The following is an 18,678-nucleotide window of genomic DNA, read 5'->3' as shown; positions in this document are numbered from 1 at the left end:
TTTACATCTTGTACGATGAACATTTTATTACTGTGTTATAATTAGGGATAAGCTTTTCGTGATTTTTGCTGATTAGTACCTCTCGTGAAAAGTATGCAAGGTTGAAAATCGAACATGTTACTTAGATAATGACAAACAGCATGCCCATTTAGTCCTCGATGTACTCGAAGGGCTCTGGGGGCTCCGGCTCCTTCTCCTCGTCGTTCATGGGTCCAAAGGCGGCTACTGGCTCTACCAGCTCCTGGTCCTCTGCCTTGCCAGTGTGTTGGAATACTATGATTCCACCGATGGTCACATCCTTTAGGGGTTCATACGATTGCCCATCAATGACGCTGAGGACCTTCAGTTGCTGGCGGAGCACGCGGGCGGGATTCTGCAGAACTTCGGAAGTGGGCTCCGGTTCCTTCTTCTCCTTTTTGTCCTTCTCTTTTTCTTTTTCCTTGTCCTTTTCGCTGCTGGTGGCAGCCACCTCCTTGTCCTTTTCCTTGTCCTCTTCCTTTTTCTTTTCCTTCTCCTCCTTCTTCTTGGGCTTCTCCTCTGTCGCCGGCTTCTCCTCGGTCTTGGTTTCCTCGTCCTTTTTCACCGCAGTACCCTCCTTGCTGTCCTCATCGACATCCATCTTCTCGTCCTCCTTTTTGTCCGCATTCTCGCGTCTCTTTTGCCGTGCGGCAATCGACAGAACTGCGGTGGCTACCTTTTCACGCTCCTCGCTCTTTTTCTCCTCCAGCGGGGCGGGATAGGCGTACAGCGAGGGCTTTGCCGCTGACTTGTACTCCATTTTGGGCATCTTCAGGTCGGAGTTGAGGCCAATGACGCAAGTGGGTGTGAAAGCAAGCGATAGAGTGTGGGCCAGAGGGAACCAGTACCAGTACTGAGTAAAGGCCAACATGCCAACCACCGCCTGCAGATTGGTGTGTCCTGTTCGTGATTGCAGGGACAGAGTGGCATTCCTACCACCTGCATCAATAATGCCTGAATATTATAAAAAAAATATATATATTTTTATTACTATATTTTATATAGACTCTTAAGAAGCGTTAGTATTTTAAACACGCAAAAAGAATGTTTGAGGGCTTGTATATTTTCTAGAGCTAATTATTAAAAATCCACTCAACCCTTCTGTCCTTTTTTTAAAATTACACTTACCCTGAGCCAGAATAGCGCCATACTTGGCCATCACATCTTCGTGCTTATTGCTTATGACTTCGGCATAAAGCTGGCGGAAGAAGGTAGATTTTGGACAGCTTTGATCCGTGTGCTGGATCAAGATCATTGCCGAGGCGATCAGCGCTCCCTGACGAACAAAATTCACAGGGTCGAACTTAACCATGGGCTCCAGCAGGGCGATTGCTTCTCGCAATCCTGTGCCGGCACAGGCAATACCAAGTGCCATCGCAGCTCCGTAACGAACATGTGGGTTGTAGGACTCGGCCAGCAAACTCACCACCGAGGGACACTGCTCCGGGGTGCGGAACAGGATGAAACCGATTGCAGTCACTGCAGCGCGACGCACATCGTCATTCACGTCGGAGACGGCCACGTGAAGCAGCTTACGGATGGCCTTATTGCTACCGGTTCCATTGTAGGCCATAGCGATGGTGTACATTCCAGAGCGACGCAGGACCGGATCCTTATCGGTGGACAGGCTGGTCACCAGCGGATCGGCCTCCTCCAAACGCGAGAACATGGTGAGGGAGATGCCCACTGCCAGACCTCGTAGAATCTTTTCGTGTTGCGTTTCCTGTGCATACGACACCATATCCTCTATGGCCTGAGCGTTTTTGGAGCCCAGCATGACCATGCCCATGGCGATACCCGCCGCCTCTCCAGTGACGGCGTCATCCTGGTAAAGGTTGAACTTCAGCTGCTCGTAAAGGTCCTGGCGGTGAGTGCCCATTCCAGCGAGTCCCAGTCCCAGGCATCCACCATGGCGTACGTTCTCGTTCTGGGCATCCTTCAGCTGTTGCAGCAGATAGTCTATAATGTTGGCTCCGTGATTTGCGTGAATCAAGCCTAAGGCGTATAGGGCACCACCCTCGGAGTATCCAGAACTCGGGCCCGCCTCCTTGGGCAAGTAACTTTGCATTAGGGCAAGCGAGTCCTTCTCGTGGCCCCGATGAATGACACCGAGAGAAGCAGTTGCCGTCAGCTTAGCCCAATTCGTTGCCCTGGCTAGCCAGTCGAGGTTGTCACGCAGAAACTGATCGGAGGTGGTACCGCTGTGCATGAAGGCATTCGCAATGACGGTCGCTGTGTGGCAGATAGACACACGGACAGCTTCCTTAGTGCCTCGCAGGACTTGCAAGTCAGCATGGTTGCTGCGTATCAGGAATTGAAGCTGCAGATCGATGGAAACCTCGCCGGACAGGATTGATATAAGCTTTTCAATGTTCTTCTGATGCAGCTTTTCAACTTCGTTCAGCGAATCGATTGTGCGCTCTACCTTGGCGTCAGCTAGGCGTTAATAATTTTAAGTTAAATAAATCGAAAACATTGGGTAAGAAGACCTAGCTTACCCGGCTTATCCTCTGTGATATCTTCGTCAGACTTTGACTTGTCTCCTTCCGACTTAGTTCCGTCTTCGGAACTAGTGCCCTGCGGCTTAAAAGTGCTGGGGAGGGCGGTGGGAATGGGAGCAGTGTCTTTCAGAGCCTGCAGCACGTTGCCCAGGAACTCCTGCGTGGCAGACTCGTAAAGATCGAAGGCAATCTGGTAGGCCATCAGATTGTTTGTCTCCACCGAAGAGCGAGTCAGAGTGTCCAGCATCTCGGCCACCGCCAGCGGATCCTCGAGGAAGATGAGGCACTGGCACATGTTCACATAATCGGGCACACCCAGATCCCTGTACAAACCCACCAGGCAGCGCAACACCTGGTTGCGGAAGCCACGATTCTGAATCAACGACATGGTCACGTTGTAAGCGTAGGCCAGCATGCCACGCACATCATCCGACTTCATGATGGCCGCCTCGAAGATGTCCATGCGACGGGTTTCTAATGCGATACCCAGCGCTTGGCGGAACTGGTTGTCGTCCAGGCAGCGCTGGATCATCCTGTTTACGATCCCCTCCAGTCGGTCGTCCACGGCGCTCGCTTCCTTGGGATTCTCGATAAACTCCACTCGCTGGGCAATGTAAAAGTCAATGCACTTGGCAATAATGGTCTCTGTGTACTCGTTCCTTGCGTTCACATCAAAGAGATCGCCTGCGCCCAGGGCGTAAGTGAGGGCGTCCTCGAAGGAACCCAGGTGATAGAACACCTTGGAGGCCACCATGCCAGCCAGCTTGTTTTCGGGAAAGCTGCGATCTTCATGCAGCATTTCGATCTTCTCGATGGACTCCGAGATCTCCGGCCAGAACTCGTCCACGATGTTGTCCAGTTTTTTAAGGGCAAACACCTTGAGATCCGGCATCGGCTCATCGAGTAGGGAAATTATCCCCGCGGCGGACGTAAGACTCATTTTCCAGCTGCGTTGTTTCCAGTCAAATGTATGCTCTATAGATTTTAAATTGACATATGTTTAACTCGAGCTCGAAATCTTGTTGTATATAATGAAAACAAGTCAATCTTTTGCGTACTAACCAACGATTGCACCTTTTCAATTTTCAATTTTCTTTTGTGCCGAAAAATGCTAAATCACTCGAATAAGCAGACAGTGTGCCCTTGTTGGCGAAGCATTGAAATATCTTAATAATAGTGTTGGTAAGGGATTGATTAAAAGCTGTATCCGTTATAAAAAAAATCCAAATGAAATAATAACTAAATTCAAAATGCTTATTGATGTAATACAACATGTATGTTTTAGAAAATTTCTTTTTGCATTGTTTTCTTATGATTTATGTATTTCTTGAATGGACATTTGATCAACTCTACAATTTTGAACTTATAAATAATAATTCTGTGATTGGGCATCACGGATAACAAAAAATAAAAAGTCAACTCATTTACGGGGCAAGTTAAAGACTTTAAATCAGAAAGAATGTTTAAAACGTTATGGGTGACCAGTTCGCGGATTTGATATTCCGTCTTCTACTTTACCCATTTCTCTACTGGTCACACTCTGCAGCCTGGCGAGCATCACAACAAAAAACGCGCGAAGGTTGTCAAACACAAGACCCAAAACAGCGCGGTGATAACATCCTCACCAGCAGCGGACCGCATCCTTCTAGCCACAGTAAACACTCGGAACACACGCGCACAAACATGCTTTTTGAGGATCAACACATGTCTGTCGACAACACGCCGCAGAAGGGCAGCGGTAGCCTAAATTCCTCGGCATCCTCCATATCGATCGATGTGAAGCCCACGATGCAAAGCTGGGCACAGGAGGTCCGAGCAGAGTTTGGCCACAGCGATGAGGTAAGTGAAAGATAGATGAAAACGCCGGAACATATTCAAACCAGTTATTTTTGTGTTTAGGCCTCCAGTTCCCTAAACAGCAGCGCTGCTAGCTGTGCCTCTTTGATCAAAAGGGAGCAAGCTGAGGTCAAACTGGAGCCCATCGAAGGCGAGGGTCGGGAGATGGCCTTCGAGTTCCTGGACGGCGTCAACGAAGAGAAGTTTGAGCGTCTTGTCAAGGAGGAAAAGCTAAAGACGCCCTATAAGCGCCGCCACTCGCAAACGCCGCCCAGCAATGAAATAAGTCGCTCCAACAGTCCGAACAGCAGCAATTCCTCGGCCAACGGTGATGCAGCTGCCACCAAGAGTGGCAACAACCCGCGCCCAAAAAACCACAACAAGAGCGGCAACTTCCGAGGCCACAAGGAGGAGAAGCGGGTGCGCCACAACAGCTACACATCCTCCACCTCGTCCTCCTCCTCCTATACTGAAACCGATCCTGCCGTTCTGGCTCGCCGTCAAAAGCAAATAGACTATGGCAAGAATACAGCTGCCTACGAGCGTTACTTGGAAATGGTGCCAAGGGCTGAGCGGGCTCGCGAGCATCCTCGCACTCCAAACAAATACGGAAAGTACAGCCGCCGTGCCTTCGATGGTCTCGTTAAGATCTGGCGCAAGAGCCTACATTTCTACGATCCTCCCACTCAGCAAAAGGCCACAGCTAGCAACTCCGACTCGGACTCGGACTAGAATCTTGTTAACGGGCCGGGAAACTTATTTCAAATATTAATTGGGGGTTCACCTACATATATCAGTCTAAGTAAGATTTTGAGCTAAAAAAAGTATGAATCAAACACACATTTTCAAGTTACAAGGTCGTGCAAAGAATTGTTACCACAGATGTTTTGTTGAATAAAATGGCGTCTTACAAGATCCTTGTTATTTTCTACCTTTTGCTACCTGAGAAGGTCCTTGGCATTTGGATAGAAAAATACGTCAAATTTTCCAGAGAGTCGACGTTTTTTGGTACGTGTGTTATGGGATTGGGAAAAGGTTTTTAGCCTATAACTATAATTATAGCTTTATAAATTAGGTCTCTAGAACTTTAAAAATAATAATTAAATATGAACTTAAATTTGACTTTTGGTCACAATTAATAAATATCTTCACCGAGTTCCGTTAATGTTTTTTTTAGCCGAAAGTGGTTGGAAAATAGCCAATTTAGCATCTCCGATGGACGGTTGTTTGTTTTCACTGAGGCATGTGCCAATCCAATCTTTTTGGCCAAATCTTTTAAGTTCTTAAGCCAACACCACTCCACGGAACAAATGTTTCTTAAGCCCTACAGACCCAAGAGCAGTGCGGCCCTTAAGGGATCCGAGAGCAAAAAGTTCCGGCAGCGCGTGGAGGCGGCTTTTCCCAATGTGTCCGTGGATCAGCTGGTGCCGACAAAGGCGGCGGTCACCCAGGTAAAGATTCTCAGCCACGGCGGTGTCCAGAGCGTGGTCTACTGCGTGGACAAGCTGCCCCTGTTCTTTGAGCTAGACGGAGGTCAACTGGTGCCCACTCTGTATACGCTGTGGTCCATTCCGGACATCCTGCCCTATTTCACCACCCACGAGGGCGTTTTACCGAAGCTGACGAACGGAGCGGATCTCATGCTGCCGGGCGTAGTGCCCTTGGGCGTAGGATTGAACATGTACGGGCACTTTAAGAAGGGTCAGTTAAGTAAGTATATTGTATGTATTTACTGGTATTTCGTTAATTAACCTATTATCCAATTTAGTGGCTGTAAACCTTACAAACAATAAATCCGCAGTGGGTGTGGGTCAGTTGGCCCGTTCAAGTGATGAATTGTACATGTGTGGAGGTCATGGCGTGGCCATCAAAATGCTCCATTTGTTCGGCGACAAGCTCTGGTCCCATGAGCCCAGCCTGATTCAACAGATCCCTCTGGTGAAGACGAAGGCCTTGTCTGGCGAGGATTTTCCCGCCCTTGGTTCCGAGATGGAGAGAAAAAAGGCACCCGCCAACCCCGTTCCTTCAGCTCCTGCAACCTTTGCATCCGTAACTCAAACTGAAGAACTGGAAACTGGAACTGCTGCCTTAACCTTAGAAAACCAGGATTCCCCAGAATCTGAGGAAGAAGTTCAGGAGGAGGAGGCCTCCCCAGAACTGATTCTCAAGAATGCTTTCCTCTCCGCCCTTAAAAATAATGGAAAAAAGTTGCCTCTTCCACTGTTAACCAGCAATTTCTACAGACTGTATGTGGTCACCGAGGCGCCAGAACAGATTGATCTTAAGAAGACCCGGTACAAGAAGCTCTCCAATTTCCTGGCCGAGATGGTGGATCAAGGATTCATTGTGGTGCGGGAGGAAAGTAAGGGAGTGGATAAGATAATATCCGTTGACCTGGAGCACCCCGAAGTTGTGAACTTCATAACCGATGTCAAGGCAAACGAGGCGAACGGAGCGGTGTCCGAGACACCTCTGTTCCACTCTGAGCTAAAGGAAATGTACATAGTAACCGATGCTACGGCGGCCTTTTTCACAAAGCTGAACTTTAAGCGCGGCGAGGGAATCCCGGCGGGACAAATTAAGAAGATTGTTCGGGAGTATGTGAGCAAGCACGGGCTGCTTCATCCGTTGACCAAGTTGGTTCGCCCAGACGAAACGCTGATCGAGCTGTACGGAAACAGGGAGGCCTCGCTAAGCGAGATGTGCTCCCTTATCACCAGCAAGATGGAGCACTCCTACCAGATGTGCAGCGGGAAAGACACGAGCGGGAAGCCCCTCATTCAAATGTCGTTGGCCACGCGTTCGGGTAACAAAAAAGTGACGCTTGTAAGCAACATCGAGGCGTACGGCATCATCCTGGCCGAGTTCATCAAGTTGTGCAAGCAGGGAGCCGCCGCCAGCACAAGTGTGGTGAAACTGCCGCACCAGAAGCACGAGCAACTGCAGATCCAGGGCAACCAGGTGCGATTTGTGCATACACTGCTCACGGAAACCTACAAGGTGCCGCCCAAGTGCATCCTTGGTCTGGAGCTGGCCAAGGATGGCAAGAAAAACAAGCGAAAGTGAACCAGATAATAAACAACGACTCTGCCTGTCCTCTGAGTGTAATAATAAATTATTTAATAACTGTAGTGGGGATGAACCAATTACTGCTACGCGAACAACAACAACGAATGGGATTGGCTATATCTTGAACAAAAGCGAAATCAGAATGTTCTGATTTGTGCCGGATTTGTGTGGATTCTCAGTTGGGCAGGCCTCTCTGCTAGCTTACTTGGCTTTGCCCTGAGCGGCCACAGCCTCGATGGCCTTCTTCACCGTCTCCTCGTCGCCGAGGAACTGCATGGACACCACTGGCTTGAAGTTCTCGTCCAGCTCGTAAACGAACGGAATGCCCGTGGGCAGGTTCAGGGCCATGATGGCGTCCTCAGAGAGATCTGAAAGGGATGAGAATAAGATATGGATTTTAGTTTATCATAATGAATGAATTAATAGCCCCTCCCACGAAAACAATTCCTGCTGTTAAGTATAAATCTTTGCCAGAATACTCACTGTCTAAATGCTTGACGATGCCGCGCAGACTGTTGCCGTGGGCGGCGATCAGGATGCGCTTGCCCTCCTTCATCTGGGGAATGATGACGTCGTTCCAGTAGGGCAGTGTGCGCTCGATGGTCAGCTTGAGGGACTCGAACTGGGGGAACTCCTCGGGCTTGGGCCCGTCGGCGTAGCGGGGATCCTTAACGATGTTTTCGTAGTAGGGATGACCCGGCTCCATCGGTGGTGGTGGAGTGTCGAAGCTGCGACGCCAGATCTGAACCTGGGCCTCGCCGTACTTCGCAGCGGTCTCAGCCTTGTTCAGGCCGGTCAGACCGCCGTAGTGGCGCTCGTTGAGGCGCCAGGTCTTCTGGATGGGGATCTCCTTGTGGCCACTGGCCTTCAGGATGCTGGCAAGGGTGACCTGAGCGCGGGTCAGAACCGAGGTGTGGGCCACATCGAACTCCAGACCCGCATCCTTTACGGCCTTGCCGGCGGCTAGAGCCTCCTCCTGTCCTGTTAACAAATAAGGGAAACATTAGGTCTTCTTTTTATTTTTGAATACGAATATAAGATAACCTTTGATTCTATGTTTTGAGTTATGCTAGCATAAGAACATATGTATGTACATACATACATGCATAGGACGCATGTTTTCACGTACAGAAACAGAGATAAGAATATTATAAAGATATTCTTGTACATATTTTAAAGGGTGTTATTGATTTTTTTAGAAAAAAATCTGAAGGATACCTTTGTGTTGTAATTATTTTGGTTTGAATTACATACCAGAAACACTTCGTTTTTAATATATGTACATATGTATATGCATATATGTATATACATACCTACATATACATATAGAAGTTGACTAGGTCAAAAACACTTACAGCTTGATATGAAATTGTTAAGCAAACTTCCATTAAACTGTAAAATACTTTCGTTTTGCAATTAGGTACATATCTAGGTACCTAGGGTTTAATATTTGGATTCAAAAGATAGACACATACATACATATGTATACATATGTACGTACAAAAAAAAAACCGACTAAGTTAATGTTACGGAATAAAGGCTGTGTTTGATGTAATCACTTACCTTTCTCGCTGAGATTGGCGTCGAACCATCCGCAGAACTGATTCTTCTGATTCCACTCGGACTCGCCGTGGCGCACCATCACAATCTTGTACTTGCCGCCCATGTTAGCTGAATTAATTATTTTACGGAGAATTGTGCACTCTTAAGCCGACCGCCCTCAACTACAATATGCGAGAAGTTCTGCTGAAATTTGACCTACAGGGGACTTCCAAGGTCGCAGCTGTCAAGCCGCGATATTGCCAGTCTTGCAGAAAAACAAAACGGACACCTAAAATTTGGTCCTATTGGAAAACTTTTTTATTCTTATTGGACCTATTGTTTAGGTGAAGGCGGTTTTCGATGTTTTAATAATTTAATACCTTTAGAATTTAATAAAAATGTTTCCCCTTTGTCATTTTTCTAACATTAGGGGTTAGCTTATTTTTATTACTTTTTGAAGTATTCCTTATAAAATTTCCGATAAGCTTGTCTCTTCCCACTAATTGCAACAGGTTAGCATCCTCCGCGACAGTTATCGGTCTATTTGGCCACCACTAACTGGTTGTTTTGATTTTCATTGTTGCCTAAACAAACTCTTTTTGAATTCGTTTCCTTCAAAATTAAGCTTTTATGTGAATAAAACCATGTGCGAAAAAGTTACTGCCCGCTGCAATTGGCCCCAAATTGCGGGTAACGAGTTAGGACAACTGGTGGCCACCCGTTTGTCCGATGAAGACGTCTTTGTAAAGTAAGACAAAGGACTCCACGCCCCGAAACTGGTTTTCATCTAGTGATTTCGCAATCTCCTTTGTTTGCAGGCCCGATTTGGATGATGTCGTAAACGAGGATCGCGCTGTTCTGTTTTCCACTGTGGATAGTCCGCCACCACCTTGTGAGCTGAGGTTCCAAATCCCGACTCGCTTCAAAATCGCAGCTCTTACCCTGGTTTGTAGTGCTCCCAAGGTAGAGCTTTTTATTGGTCCGTCCCAGGAGTACTGCGAAACCATTTATGGAGTCTGCGTCGAGGAGGAGGACGCCGAGGTTCCTGTCCGACCATATCGCTATGACATGGAAATTGACCGTTCTGGCATTAATGATATAAACTTAAGGATGCTCACCTCGGCAAACGAAATTTGCGTTTATGGCGCCATGCTGCAGACTGCTCCCAATCCCAATGGCATAACAACCCAGTTGCCTAGGCCAGTGGATCCGCAAAGAATTCAGGAGCTGCTGCAACGGGGCGGCACGTATCCATCAAAAAAGGAGGAGCAGGAGGAGAAATTCAAGCAGTTTATGACCCTGATGAAGGGCTGTTCCCCGCAGGCGGAGGTAAAGCCCCAGGAAGCTGCAGCTCCCACGGATATCTCAATTCTCATGGACCATATAGACAAGAGATTCGAAAAGCTGGCGCAATTAGTGGCCAAACGTCTGGACAATTTTGAAGCCCAGCAGACAGAAAAATTAAACAAAATTATCGCCTTGCTGGAAAAGGAGAATTAATATAACACAAAAAAAACTGTCTATCATATACTGTTTGTATCATTCATCATTGTACTTTGTAATTGCTCAAAAAGACTGTTGGTGCGACTATTTCGAATGTGATTAAACGAAATTTGTTTTTAAGTTTGATTTGTAAATGTAATAACAATTTTTAAATAAATCTACAAATCTTGGTTTTAATAATGCATATTTTATTCCTACTTTGAGATTAGCTTCCGATAGCCCAAGTCAGCTGGGCCAGAAATGGCGTTTATCGATAACCACCTGTTGGCTTTGTTTACGTTTTGCTGGGCCAAAAAGAAAGTTGGCTCAAAAGCTCGCTATGCCCAGATCACAGGTTAAAGTTGGTTGGAAGAGTAACCTTTAATAATCCACTCCTATGAATTTATCAACTCGTGCTGTTTTGGCCATTGGCGGCGTGTTTTTGGGCTGTTGCAGTGGTGTTGTGTTCCTGGAGCACCTGGTAAAGTTGGATCCCGGCGCTGGAAACCTGATAACCGCCGTCCAGTTTGCCTTCATAGCCCTGGAGGGCTTCATTTTCACATCGAGGTTTGGATTGGCAAACAGAGTGATTAGCCTGCGTGACTATGCCCTTCTTGTGGCCATGTTCTTCTTGACCAGCGTATGCAACAACTACGTGTTCGAGTTTAATGTCCCGATGACGCTGCACATGATCATTCGAGGCGGTTCCCTCATCTCGAATATGTGCTTGGGCACGATGATCCTAAAGAGGCGCTATCGGCTCAGTCAGTACATATCGGTGGTCATGATCAGCGTGGGAATTTTTATCTGCACATATTTTTCCAGCCTGGATTTGGATGGCAAGAAGGAGGAAGTGGATGGAACCGCAGAAGCGGATATATTCTGGTGGCTGGTTGGTGTCCTGCTCCTTGTGCTGGCTTTGTTTGTATCCTCCTACATGGGCATTACCCAGGAACTGCTGTACCGACGTCATGGCAAGTGTGCGAGGGAAGCTTTGTATTACACACACCTGTTGCCATTGCCCGCCTTTTTGCTGATGCAGGAAAATATACAGACGCACTGGCGAATGGCCTTTGCAGGCGTGTCCTACCAGCTGCCCCTCCTGGGCTTCGCAGTGCCTCTAATACTACTCTATTTGTTGGGTAATGTACTCGCTCAGCATCTGTGTATCAGTTCTGTTTACACTCTGACAACGGAATGCAGCTCGCTGACAGTTACCTTGATCTTAACCCTTCGAAAATTCATCTCGTTGGTATTTTCGATTATTTACTTTCGGAATCCATTCACCTTGTACCACTGGCTGGGTACACTGTTAGTCTTCGTAGGTACCTTAATGTTTGCAGATGTAATTAGAGTTCCGCAAGGAAAAACACAGGCTGTGAAACAGGACTAAGCTTTACACGACTTTTTGTGACGAACAAGGGTATATTCCATTTACATTTACATTTAAGTACAAATTAAAAATACAAGACTCTCATAATTGTTATGAAAAGAAGGCATACATTAAAATTAATGAAAAACGTGATGCTCTGGACGATCTGCCAAGGGCTTTTTCTCTTTGGCGACATTAAATCGGTAAAACACGGGACATAAATACTAGACATAAATGCATTAATGGCCCATCTTATGCAGTTGCAGCTGCGGACTCTAATACTGCTGCAGCGTTGATCCAGTCAAGCTGCAGGGTTCTTTTCTTACGCCCGCTCCTCGTTCTGCAACCACTTTACGATAGACTTATAGTTCTTGTTCATCCAGTCAACGCTGGTCTCGATCTGTTCCACGATCTGTTGGATGGGTCTGTCGTAGTCCCAGTGGGCGTCCTTCACAAAGTTCTCGAACTCGCCTAGCTGGAATTTGGTGTTAAAACGCTTCGTGGCGAACTTGAATAACGTGTGGATGTTGGACATCTGGGAGCCCATACTGAAAGAAAAAAAATGATTTAATATTCCGTTCCTAAGCAAGAGTATTTTAACTTACTAGCTTTTGATCTCCTGCCAGTTGTTGCGCAAGAAATCGAATGCTATCTGCTGACCCACCAAAGTGCTGGAAACGGCTGCAAATACCCGAAACAGGTCTTGCTTCCTTATATGCTGGCCGGCAATGCCACGACGCAGGTAACGATAGAGCAACCAGGGTTCCTTGGAGCAGCCGAGAGCACTTAAAAGCAGGTCCTTTTCTCCAGGAACATTGGTTTTTAGGTAACGCTCAAAGGCAAAGTCCCACTCGTACTCGGTGCCGTATTGTATCGCCGAGCAATAAACGACTCCCCGAAGGTTTGGCACAATGCTGGAATAAAAACGAATTAATACTATGTTTAGGTTTTAGAAAAAATTTTCTTACGGATTGTTTGAATCAGGGTTCGGGGTCTGCACCCAATTCTGGAAGTGCCGACTGGCCTCAGATATACATTCCTGGTGACCCAAATGGCAGGCCATACCCAGCACATCGGCGCGCTTTAATTTCAACAGAATATCCTCCGAATCGCCCTGCGAGTCCTCGAATCCCACCTGGTTGTAGACTTTATTCAGCTGTTTCAGTAAATAGTTCTAAAAACACAATGGTTAGATTTAAATGAACAAAAGAGATTAAATAAATATTTGAAATAAATACCTTTAAAAGATCGTAGTCACCGGAATTAACAAACATTGAGTCGATAAAAATGAAATTACTGCTAGCCGCCTTCCATGGCACATGACCCAATTCATGAGCCAGGTAACGAGTCAAATTCATGGCAGTTTCATAGGAGAGATACGAACCCCTGGCCAAATTCATCACATCATCGATGAGCTGGGCACGATTAGCCGGAGCAATCTCCTCAAAGTGCTGCACGTCCATGAGGTGATCGGTAATTGCCTTCCAGTTATCCAGTTCATAGTTGACCCGATAGTATCCCGTTTGTTGAACGTTAAAGATGAACCACTTAGCTGTAGATAGGTCCCTGTTCTCCAGCTCATACAACTTAGTTCGTGGCATCCAAGTAGTGGGTCGGGTGTTGGCAAAGTTTAACTCCGCAGCAGTGGTAAATGTTATGGGTATCCACCAAAGCAGACTTTCATCCTCCCTGGTGGTGTTTGTGTACACAAATCGAACCTGTTCCAGGCGAATCACATTCGAGTTGGGATGCTTCGATACCTTTACCACTGGGTAGCCCGTTTGCAAAGTCCAGGTGTCCATAATCTCCTTGACACTTCTGCTGTGGTCCAGCAGCCCAGAGGACTTTGCCTCATTCGTTAGGAAACGCCACAAATCGTCCTGTGTTGCGGAGTTATAGGCCCTGGAGGTAAATATATTTACTAAATTATAAGCCACAAAAATTTTTCGTAACTTACATTTCTTGAAGGTATTTGCTTAAACCCCGGCGAAAAACTGGATTCGTGAGAAAGTGCGCCATCATGCGGATTATAGTCGATCCCTTGGCATAAGAAATTCTATCAAAGATCTCAGAAATCTCCTGTGGGTTAAATACTTCGTGGGAAATCTTGTGAGAGGTGGAGAGGGCATCTAACTGAAAAACGGTTTGCAGTTCATTGACCACAAATTGATCCAACTGTTTCCACTCCGGGGCAACTGCATCGGCCGTAAGATACTCCATATAGCTAGCGAAACCTTCGTTCAACCAAATATCCGACCACCAACTGGGCGTCACCAGGTTGCCGAACCACTGGTGGGCCAATTCGTGACCCACAACAGATGCTACTCGCTGTTTGTTATTGGCAGTTGCCACTCCAGGATCATAAAGCATGGCTGTCTCTCTGAAGGTAATGAGTCCCCAGTTCTCCATGGCACCTGCTTGAAACTCAGGCAGAGCAATCATATCGATCTTCGGCAAGGGGAACGTGACATTGAAGAAGTCCTGCAGAAAGGTGAGAATTCTTGGACCCACAGTCAGTGCATACTCTGCCGATTTTATGGCATCCGCTCGCGCCCACACGGAAAAGTTGCCGGAGGAGATGTGCGTAAAGTCGGATATGGCATAGGCCACCAGATAAGTGGACATGGGCAAGGATTCAGCAAAGTGATCCCACACGTAACTCGATATGGTGGCGCTACACGGTTTAGGAAAATTGTTTTAGGTGTTGCTTATTGGTAAATGAAATTAAGTACTCACTGATCGTTGGTGGAAACAATGGGCATGTTAGAGACGGTGGTCATGTTGCGAGGGCGAGCAATGTGCAGGGTAAAGTTGGCTTTCAGTGCGGGCTCATCGAAGCAGGGAAAAGCGCGACGAGCATCTGTAGCCTGGAACTGAGTTGAAGCTACCCACCTAAAAAAGAATTTAGGAGTAAGTCAAAGTTGATTCAAAACGTGTATTTTTTTTAGCTCACCTGGTTTCATTGTGCACCTCGTAGGAGCTACGGTAAAATCCCTGCAGATAATCCTCAATAATTCCGTCGAATCGCAAATGCACCACATACTCCACGCCCTTGAGCAACTTGTCGTACAGCTCAATCACGAAAAACTGCTTGGCTCCCACTAGATACTGTTTACGGATCCGCAGACTGTCCCCATCGAGCTCATCGCCTGCTAGCACCCGGCGAACAGAGACGTCGCTACGCGAGATGTTTAGCTCCTCGGCATGCATGGTGATGTTGTAGCAGTCCTCCAGCACTTTTATTTTGATTTGAACAGTACCGGCAAAGGAGAAGTTGCCGCTGAGCTGTGGTTCCAACGTAATGTTGTACTTAAGCGGGCGGATGGAGCGGGGTAAACGGACATCTCGATCATATTTGGGTGGTCCATCCAGTCCAGATTTTAGCTTTCTCAAATGCACACTAGTGCATACTATATCCTCGTCGGAGTCCGGCTCAGGTTCAGCGCACGTGGCAAAGTTATAGACAATAAATCCTACCGCGAGAAGTGTGCAGATGAAAACGGAAGCCAGCAGGATGGCAGTGGTTAGGGAAAGACTATATCGACGTCCCACTCGAGAGAAGGTGGTGGTCGTTGTTGGCGTTGCGGCATTGGCAGATCGAGTCTCCATGCTTAGGTTCTCGTGGAGCGGAATCTCTTTAACGACCATGACTGCTGCGAATAAAAAAAAAATTTATTTATAAATTTCATCAAATATTATTCTGTAGACTGAACATAAACTCGTAGTCTAACAAGATAATTTGATTTCCCCCAGTCTTTAAACAGGAAGAAGCTATCGGTTAGCCAAGGATCTGAGCACACCACTTCCACTTCCGTTGTGCCTTACATTATAAACCTATGTAATACGATACCAAACTGCAGGTTGACCGGTATGCAATCTCGGGTCTCAACTTAAGTGGTTTCTCTGGCCACGGGGCCAACCCCTTTGGTTGTCTTGTGTTCCGATTAAATTGCGTAAATTGTGCATGAGCCATGTCCTTGCAATGGAGAGGAGAAGCCACAGGAAGGGGTTTACAAAAAGAGTTTTCGAGTAGGAAATCGTTTAGTTCTCTGTTGAGGAGGGGGTTGTTAAGAACGTATGTAACTGATTCATTAGCTCATCATCAGAGGGAAACGTAATTAATGGTTTACAGCGAGCAGCAAAAAATTATTGTTTATGCAATATATAAAATTTAAGTATACCCTTTGTTACCTAATATAAACTTATGGCTCTCGAACTCAAAATAACTTATAAAGTTCTTATTAATATTTTTATTAAATTTATGATTGAATCCTTTCCAGGTGCTTACAATTATTCCCACCCATGTTGGGCATAAAGACCGGAAACACGAATGGGTGGTTTTCGCGTTGCTAAAACTAGCTTTTGTTAAGCGCACTAAGTAACCTGACAGGTTTTTTTATTGGAGTCTGCGTTGGAGAAATACATGCATTTCATTTAATGGGAAGGGGTGTTTCCCGGTATCGCTGTCATCAAAAATATATTTAAATTCGTGATAATTCCCATACACAAGTTGCCCAAGTCTAAGTCGGGTATTCCAAATCAGTAAGCTAAAGTAAAACGAGGTTTTTGATGCATAAATGTAAACAAGCCGAGCAGTTCTGGATAAATTAATAATGTATTTCTGAAAACTGTTGTTTACTACTATTACTTGTAAGTGTACTTATAACTATGGAATAAATAATACCCACAGAAATGATTTTTGAAACAAAGAGGGTGATCTTTTTGATCTCTGATATTTCATTGAACTCGTTCTTATCAATATGTCAATACCCTCTGCGACCCGTTTTTCTGGCTACTCTATACTAAAGCTAATGTCTTTGTGCAGAGTGTTTTTTAGATTGTAGCTCAACTGAGAAATCTTCGTAGAGCAGCGCTATTATCAATTGGCAAAAGTTTAAGCACAAATTGAGCGGGCAACAACATCGTCGTAAATCAACTTATATATTCATGCAAATATGTCCGCCGGCTAATTGAGTTATGACATTAATTTGATCAGCTTCTGCTGTAGCCTTCAGTTGGGGCTCCGTGCTCTTTCTCCTTTGGCGGCTGCTGTTTTTGCAAATTGCTGCAATTAAACGCCGACAACTACGTACAGAAGTCAACCCCGATGCTGGCACGATGACCTTCATTAAAATAAGGCTGCAAATAATACGATGCCACCATCCGCCCACTCCACCGCCCTCCGGGAGTCCCTGGGTCGCTCGTTGGGGATCCAATTTATAGCCATATTTCATTGGTAAACTGCGTGTAAGCCGCCGGCAATGTGTCAGCATATGGTGATGGATAAAATTTGTACACTATGGAAACAGTTAGTCACGATCCATTAAGTAAAAGACATCAGCATCTTAAACATCACATCAAAACATTTCCGAACTCAAACTAAAGTAATATTACTTTTGAATCAATTTTCGAACCACTTAAAGAAATAATTTGTACAAATTTCCTTTAAGTGTAGCCAATTAATAAACACAAGGACATTGATGTCTGCTAGTGGGGAAAGCGAATATTGACAAATCATTTGGCAAACTGAGGGGGCAACTATGACCCCATATGACAGAGATGGGGGAAGACATGTAAATATTGGCTCTTCACACACCCACGATTAAGACATTAAATTTTAATCGCTCTTTTTTTTGCTCTCCAATCCAAAAAAACATGAGAGCGGAATTTATTGTCTGTTGAGTGATGGCCCGTGTACCCGATCGCTGGCTGGGCCTCCAGATAATTTGCACGAGTGCTCTAATTGAATTTTGGGGCAGCTCCAGATGATTTCTACAAATTCGGATAGTAAATAAGCGGGAGATCACCATAAATTGGCGATCACAAGAGAAGGAAAGTTTTCGACCGGCAAATTTATGGGTCCTGCATGAGGTTCTCATAATATGTAGCATCTCCTATTTGTTTTTTGTATTTTAATCGGTACCAGATGCTATGCAAACTTGAAAAGCGTTTTCAAAACAAACAAATGGCGAGGGTGCAGAAATAAAAATGAAATTAAATGAAGTGTTGATTAGTCAATTACCTTCCGACGTGCAAACAGCAGCCGGCTCCCGCACACAGATAAAAATTTATCAAAGGGCGCAGGTTTTATTATCATTCACAAACTATGCTTAAAATCACTTCAATTTGCAAAACATGTATTTTTTAAGCTTAATAAATATGTAACACTAAAAAAACTGACAATTTTATGTGCTATTAAAAGTTTAATAAACTTTTGTTTTCAGTGCTCCCACACGCACCAGAATCACCCACACTCTCGCACACACTTGGCCTCAGAAACGTGGGAATAATTCAATTTACCGTTTCACCTCCGTCCTGGAACCGTTTGTCCGACTTTTTACACCTTTACTGTTATAAGAGCGCGACACCAATGCAACTTGCGGTCACCCACGTACACAGAAGCACTGCTTGGTTTTCAAAGGCTTCTAATTAATTAAATTAAATGTAAACAAATCACTTGAACTAAGGCCGAGCTGCCAAACTAATCATAATTCAATTCGCACAGGAACATTTGCGAAGCGCTACACAGTTCTTATTTATTTTTTGCGACGAACCGTTAGGCTTAACGGTTGAAAACGGAATAAGCGGAATAAGAGCTGCGTTGAAAGCATAATGAGCGAAATGGCGAGAGCGGAGATCGCGATGAGGCAATTCACTGAGTCTTGCGCGCGAGAAATAAATTGTGCTCTTCTGAAAGTAAATACTTACATTTAAAATTGAATTTAAGCATTTTGCTTACTTACAAATTGCCGATATTATACTTTAATATTATTTTTATATTTATTTAACACACTACACTTACAACTAGTTGCAAAAGTAACGGTTACTGCCGGCGGTTTAAGCTTCCAAGCTGGCATT

The 18,678-nt window shown here is 45.6% G+C and overlaps 7 protein-coding genes across 11 annotated transcripts; 4 read left to right on the top strand and 3 right to left on the bottom strand.

Moving 5' to 3' along the window:
• On the bottom strand, positions 1-3,697 carry LOC108086547 (26S proteasome non-ATPase regulatory subunit 1). The gene is made up of 4 exons (XM_017183485.1): positions 3,582-3,697; positions 2,517-3,494; positions 1,147-2,454; positions 1-972 (listed from the first exon to the last, which is right to left on the bottom strand). The coding sequence occupies exons 2-4, from the start codon at positions 3,457-3,459 to the stop codon at positions 149-151; spliced, it is 3,075 nt and encodes a 1,024-aa protein (XP_017038974.1). The 5' UTR covers positions 3,460-3,494; positions 3,582-3,697; the 3' UTR covers positions 1-148.
• A 359-nt stretch (positions 3,698-4,056) lies between these two features.
• Positions 4,057-5,349, top strand: LOC108086549 (histone RNA hairpin-binding protein). The gene is made up of 2 exons (XM_017183487.2): positions 4,057-4,358; positions 4,419-5,349. Exons 1-2 carry the CDS (start codon positions 4,203-4,205, stop codon positions 5,085-5,087), a joined length of 825 nt encoding a protein of 274 aa, XP_017038976.1. The 5' UTR covers positions 4,057-4,202; the 3' UTR covers positions 5,088-5,349.
• A 215-nt stretch (positions 5,350-5,564) lies between these two features.
• Positions 5,565-7,486, top strand: LOC108086548 (eukaryotic translation initiation factor 2D). Its single transcript, XM_017183486.2, has 2 exons — positions 5,565-6,065; positions 6,124-7,486. Exons 1-2 carry the CDS (start codon positions 5,666-5,668, stop codon positions 7,419-7,421), a joined length of 1,698 nt encoding a protein of 565 aa, XP_017038975.1. The 5' UTR covers positions 5,565-5,665; the 3' UTR covers positions 7,422-7,486.
• On the bottom strand, positions 7,450-9,189 carry LOC108086551 (phosphoglycerate mutase 1). The gene is made up of 3 exons (XM_017183489.2): positions 8,988-9,189; positions 7,908-8,405; positions 7,450-7,792 (listed from the first exon to the last, which is right to left on the bottom strand). The coding sequence occupies exons 1-3, from the start codon at positions 9,088-9,090 to the stop codon at positions 7,626-7,628; spliced, it is 768 nt and encodes a 255-aa protein (XP_017038978.1). The 5' UTR covers positions 9,091-9,189; the 3' UTR covers positions 7,450-7,625.
• A 307-nt stretch (positions 9,190-9,496) lies between these two features.
• LOC108086550 lies at positions 9,497-10,648 on the top strand. The gene is made up of 2 exons (XM_017183488.1): positions 9,497-9,714; positions 9,785-10,648. Exons 1-2 carry the CDS (start codon positions 9,611-9,613, stop codon positions 10,464-10,466), a joined length of 786 nt encoding a protein of 261 aa, XP_017038977.1. The 5' UTR covers positions 9,497-9,610; the 3' UTR covers positions 10,467-10,648.
• A 90-nt stretch (positions 10,649-10,738) lies between these two features.
• LOC108086555 (UDP-xylose and UDP-N-acetylglucosamine transporter) lies at positions 10,739-11,982 on the top strand. The gene has a single exon (XM_017183504.2). It carries the CDS (start codon positions 10,846-10,848, stop codon positions 11,839-11,841), a length of 996 nt encoding a protein of 331 aa, XP_017038993.1. The 5' UTR covers positions 10,739-10,845; the 3' UTR covers positions 11,842-11,982.
• LOC108086552 (aminopeptidase N) lies at positions 11,839-18,670 on the bottom strand. 5 transcript variants are annotated; one of them, XM_017183491.2, is made up of 8 exons: positions 18,529-18,670; positions 14,774-15,473; positions 14,557-14,712; positions 13,778-14,494; positions 13,059-13,722; positions 12,789-12,994; positions 12,426-12,734; positions 11,839-12,368 (listed from the first exon to the last, which is right to left on the bottom strand). In XM_017183491.2, the coding sequence occupies exons 1-8, from the start codon at positions 18,548-18,550 to the stop codon at positions 12,143-12,145; spliced, it is 3,000 nt and encodes a 999-aa protein (XP_017038980.1). In that variant the 5' UTR covers positions 18,551-18,670; the 3' UTR covers positions 11,839-12,142. The 5 variants fall into 5 exon arrangements, with proteins under 5 accessions (XP_017038980.1, XP_017038981.1, XP_017038984.1 ...); XM_017183492.2 differs by having other exon boundaries at positions 14,774-15,470; XM_017183495.2 differs by lacking the exon at positions 18,529-18,670 and adding an exon at positions 18,121-18,399 and having other exon boundaries at positions 14,774-15,470.
• Between the last annotated feature and the right edge of the window lie 8 nt (positions 18,671-18,678).

The sequence above is a fragment of the Drosophila ficusphila genome, unplaced genomic scaffold (assembly GCF_018152265.1).
Source record: "Drosophila ficusphila isolate 14025-0441.05 unplaced genomic scaffold, ASM1815226v1 contig_791, whole genome shotgun sequence".
Taxonomy (NCBI): Eukaryota; Metazoa; Arthropoda; class Insecta; order Diptera; family Drosophilidae; genus Drosophila; species Drosophila ficusphila.
The sequence above is the reverse complement of the archived record's forward strand: the minus strand, read 5'-3'. Positions and strand labels throughout refer to the sequence as shown.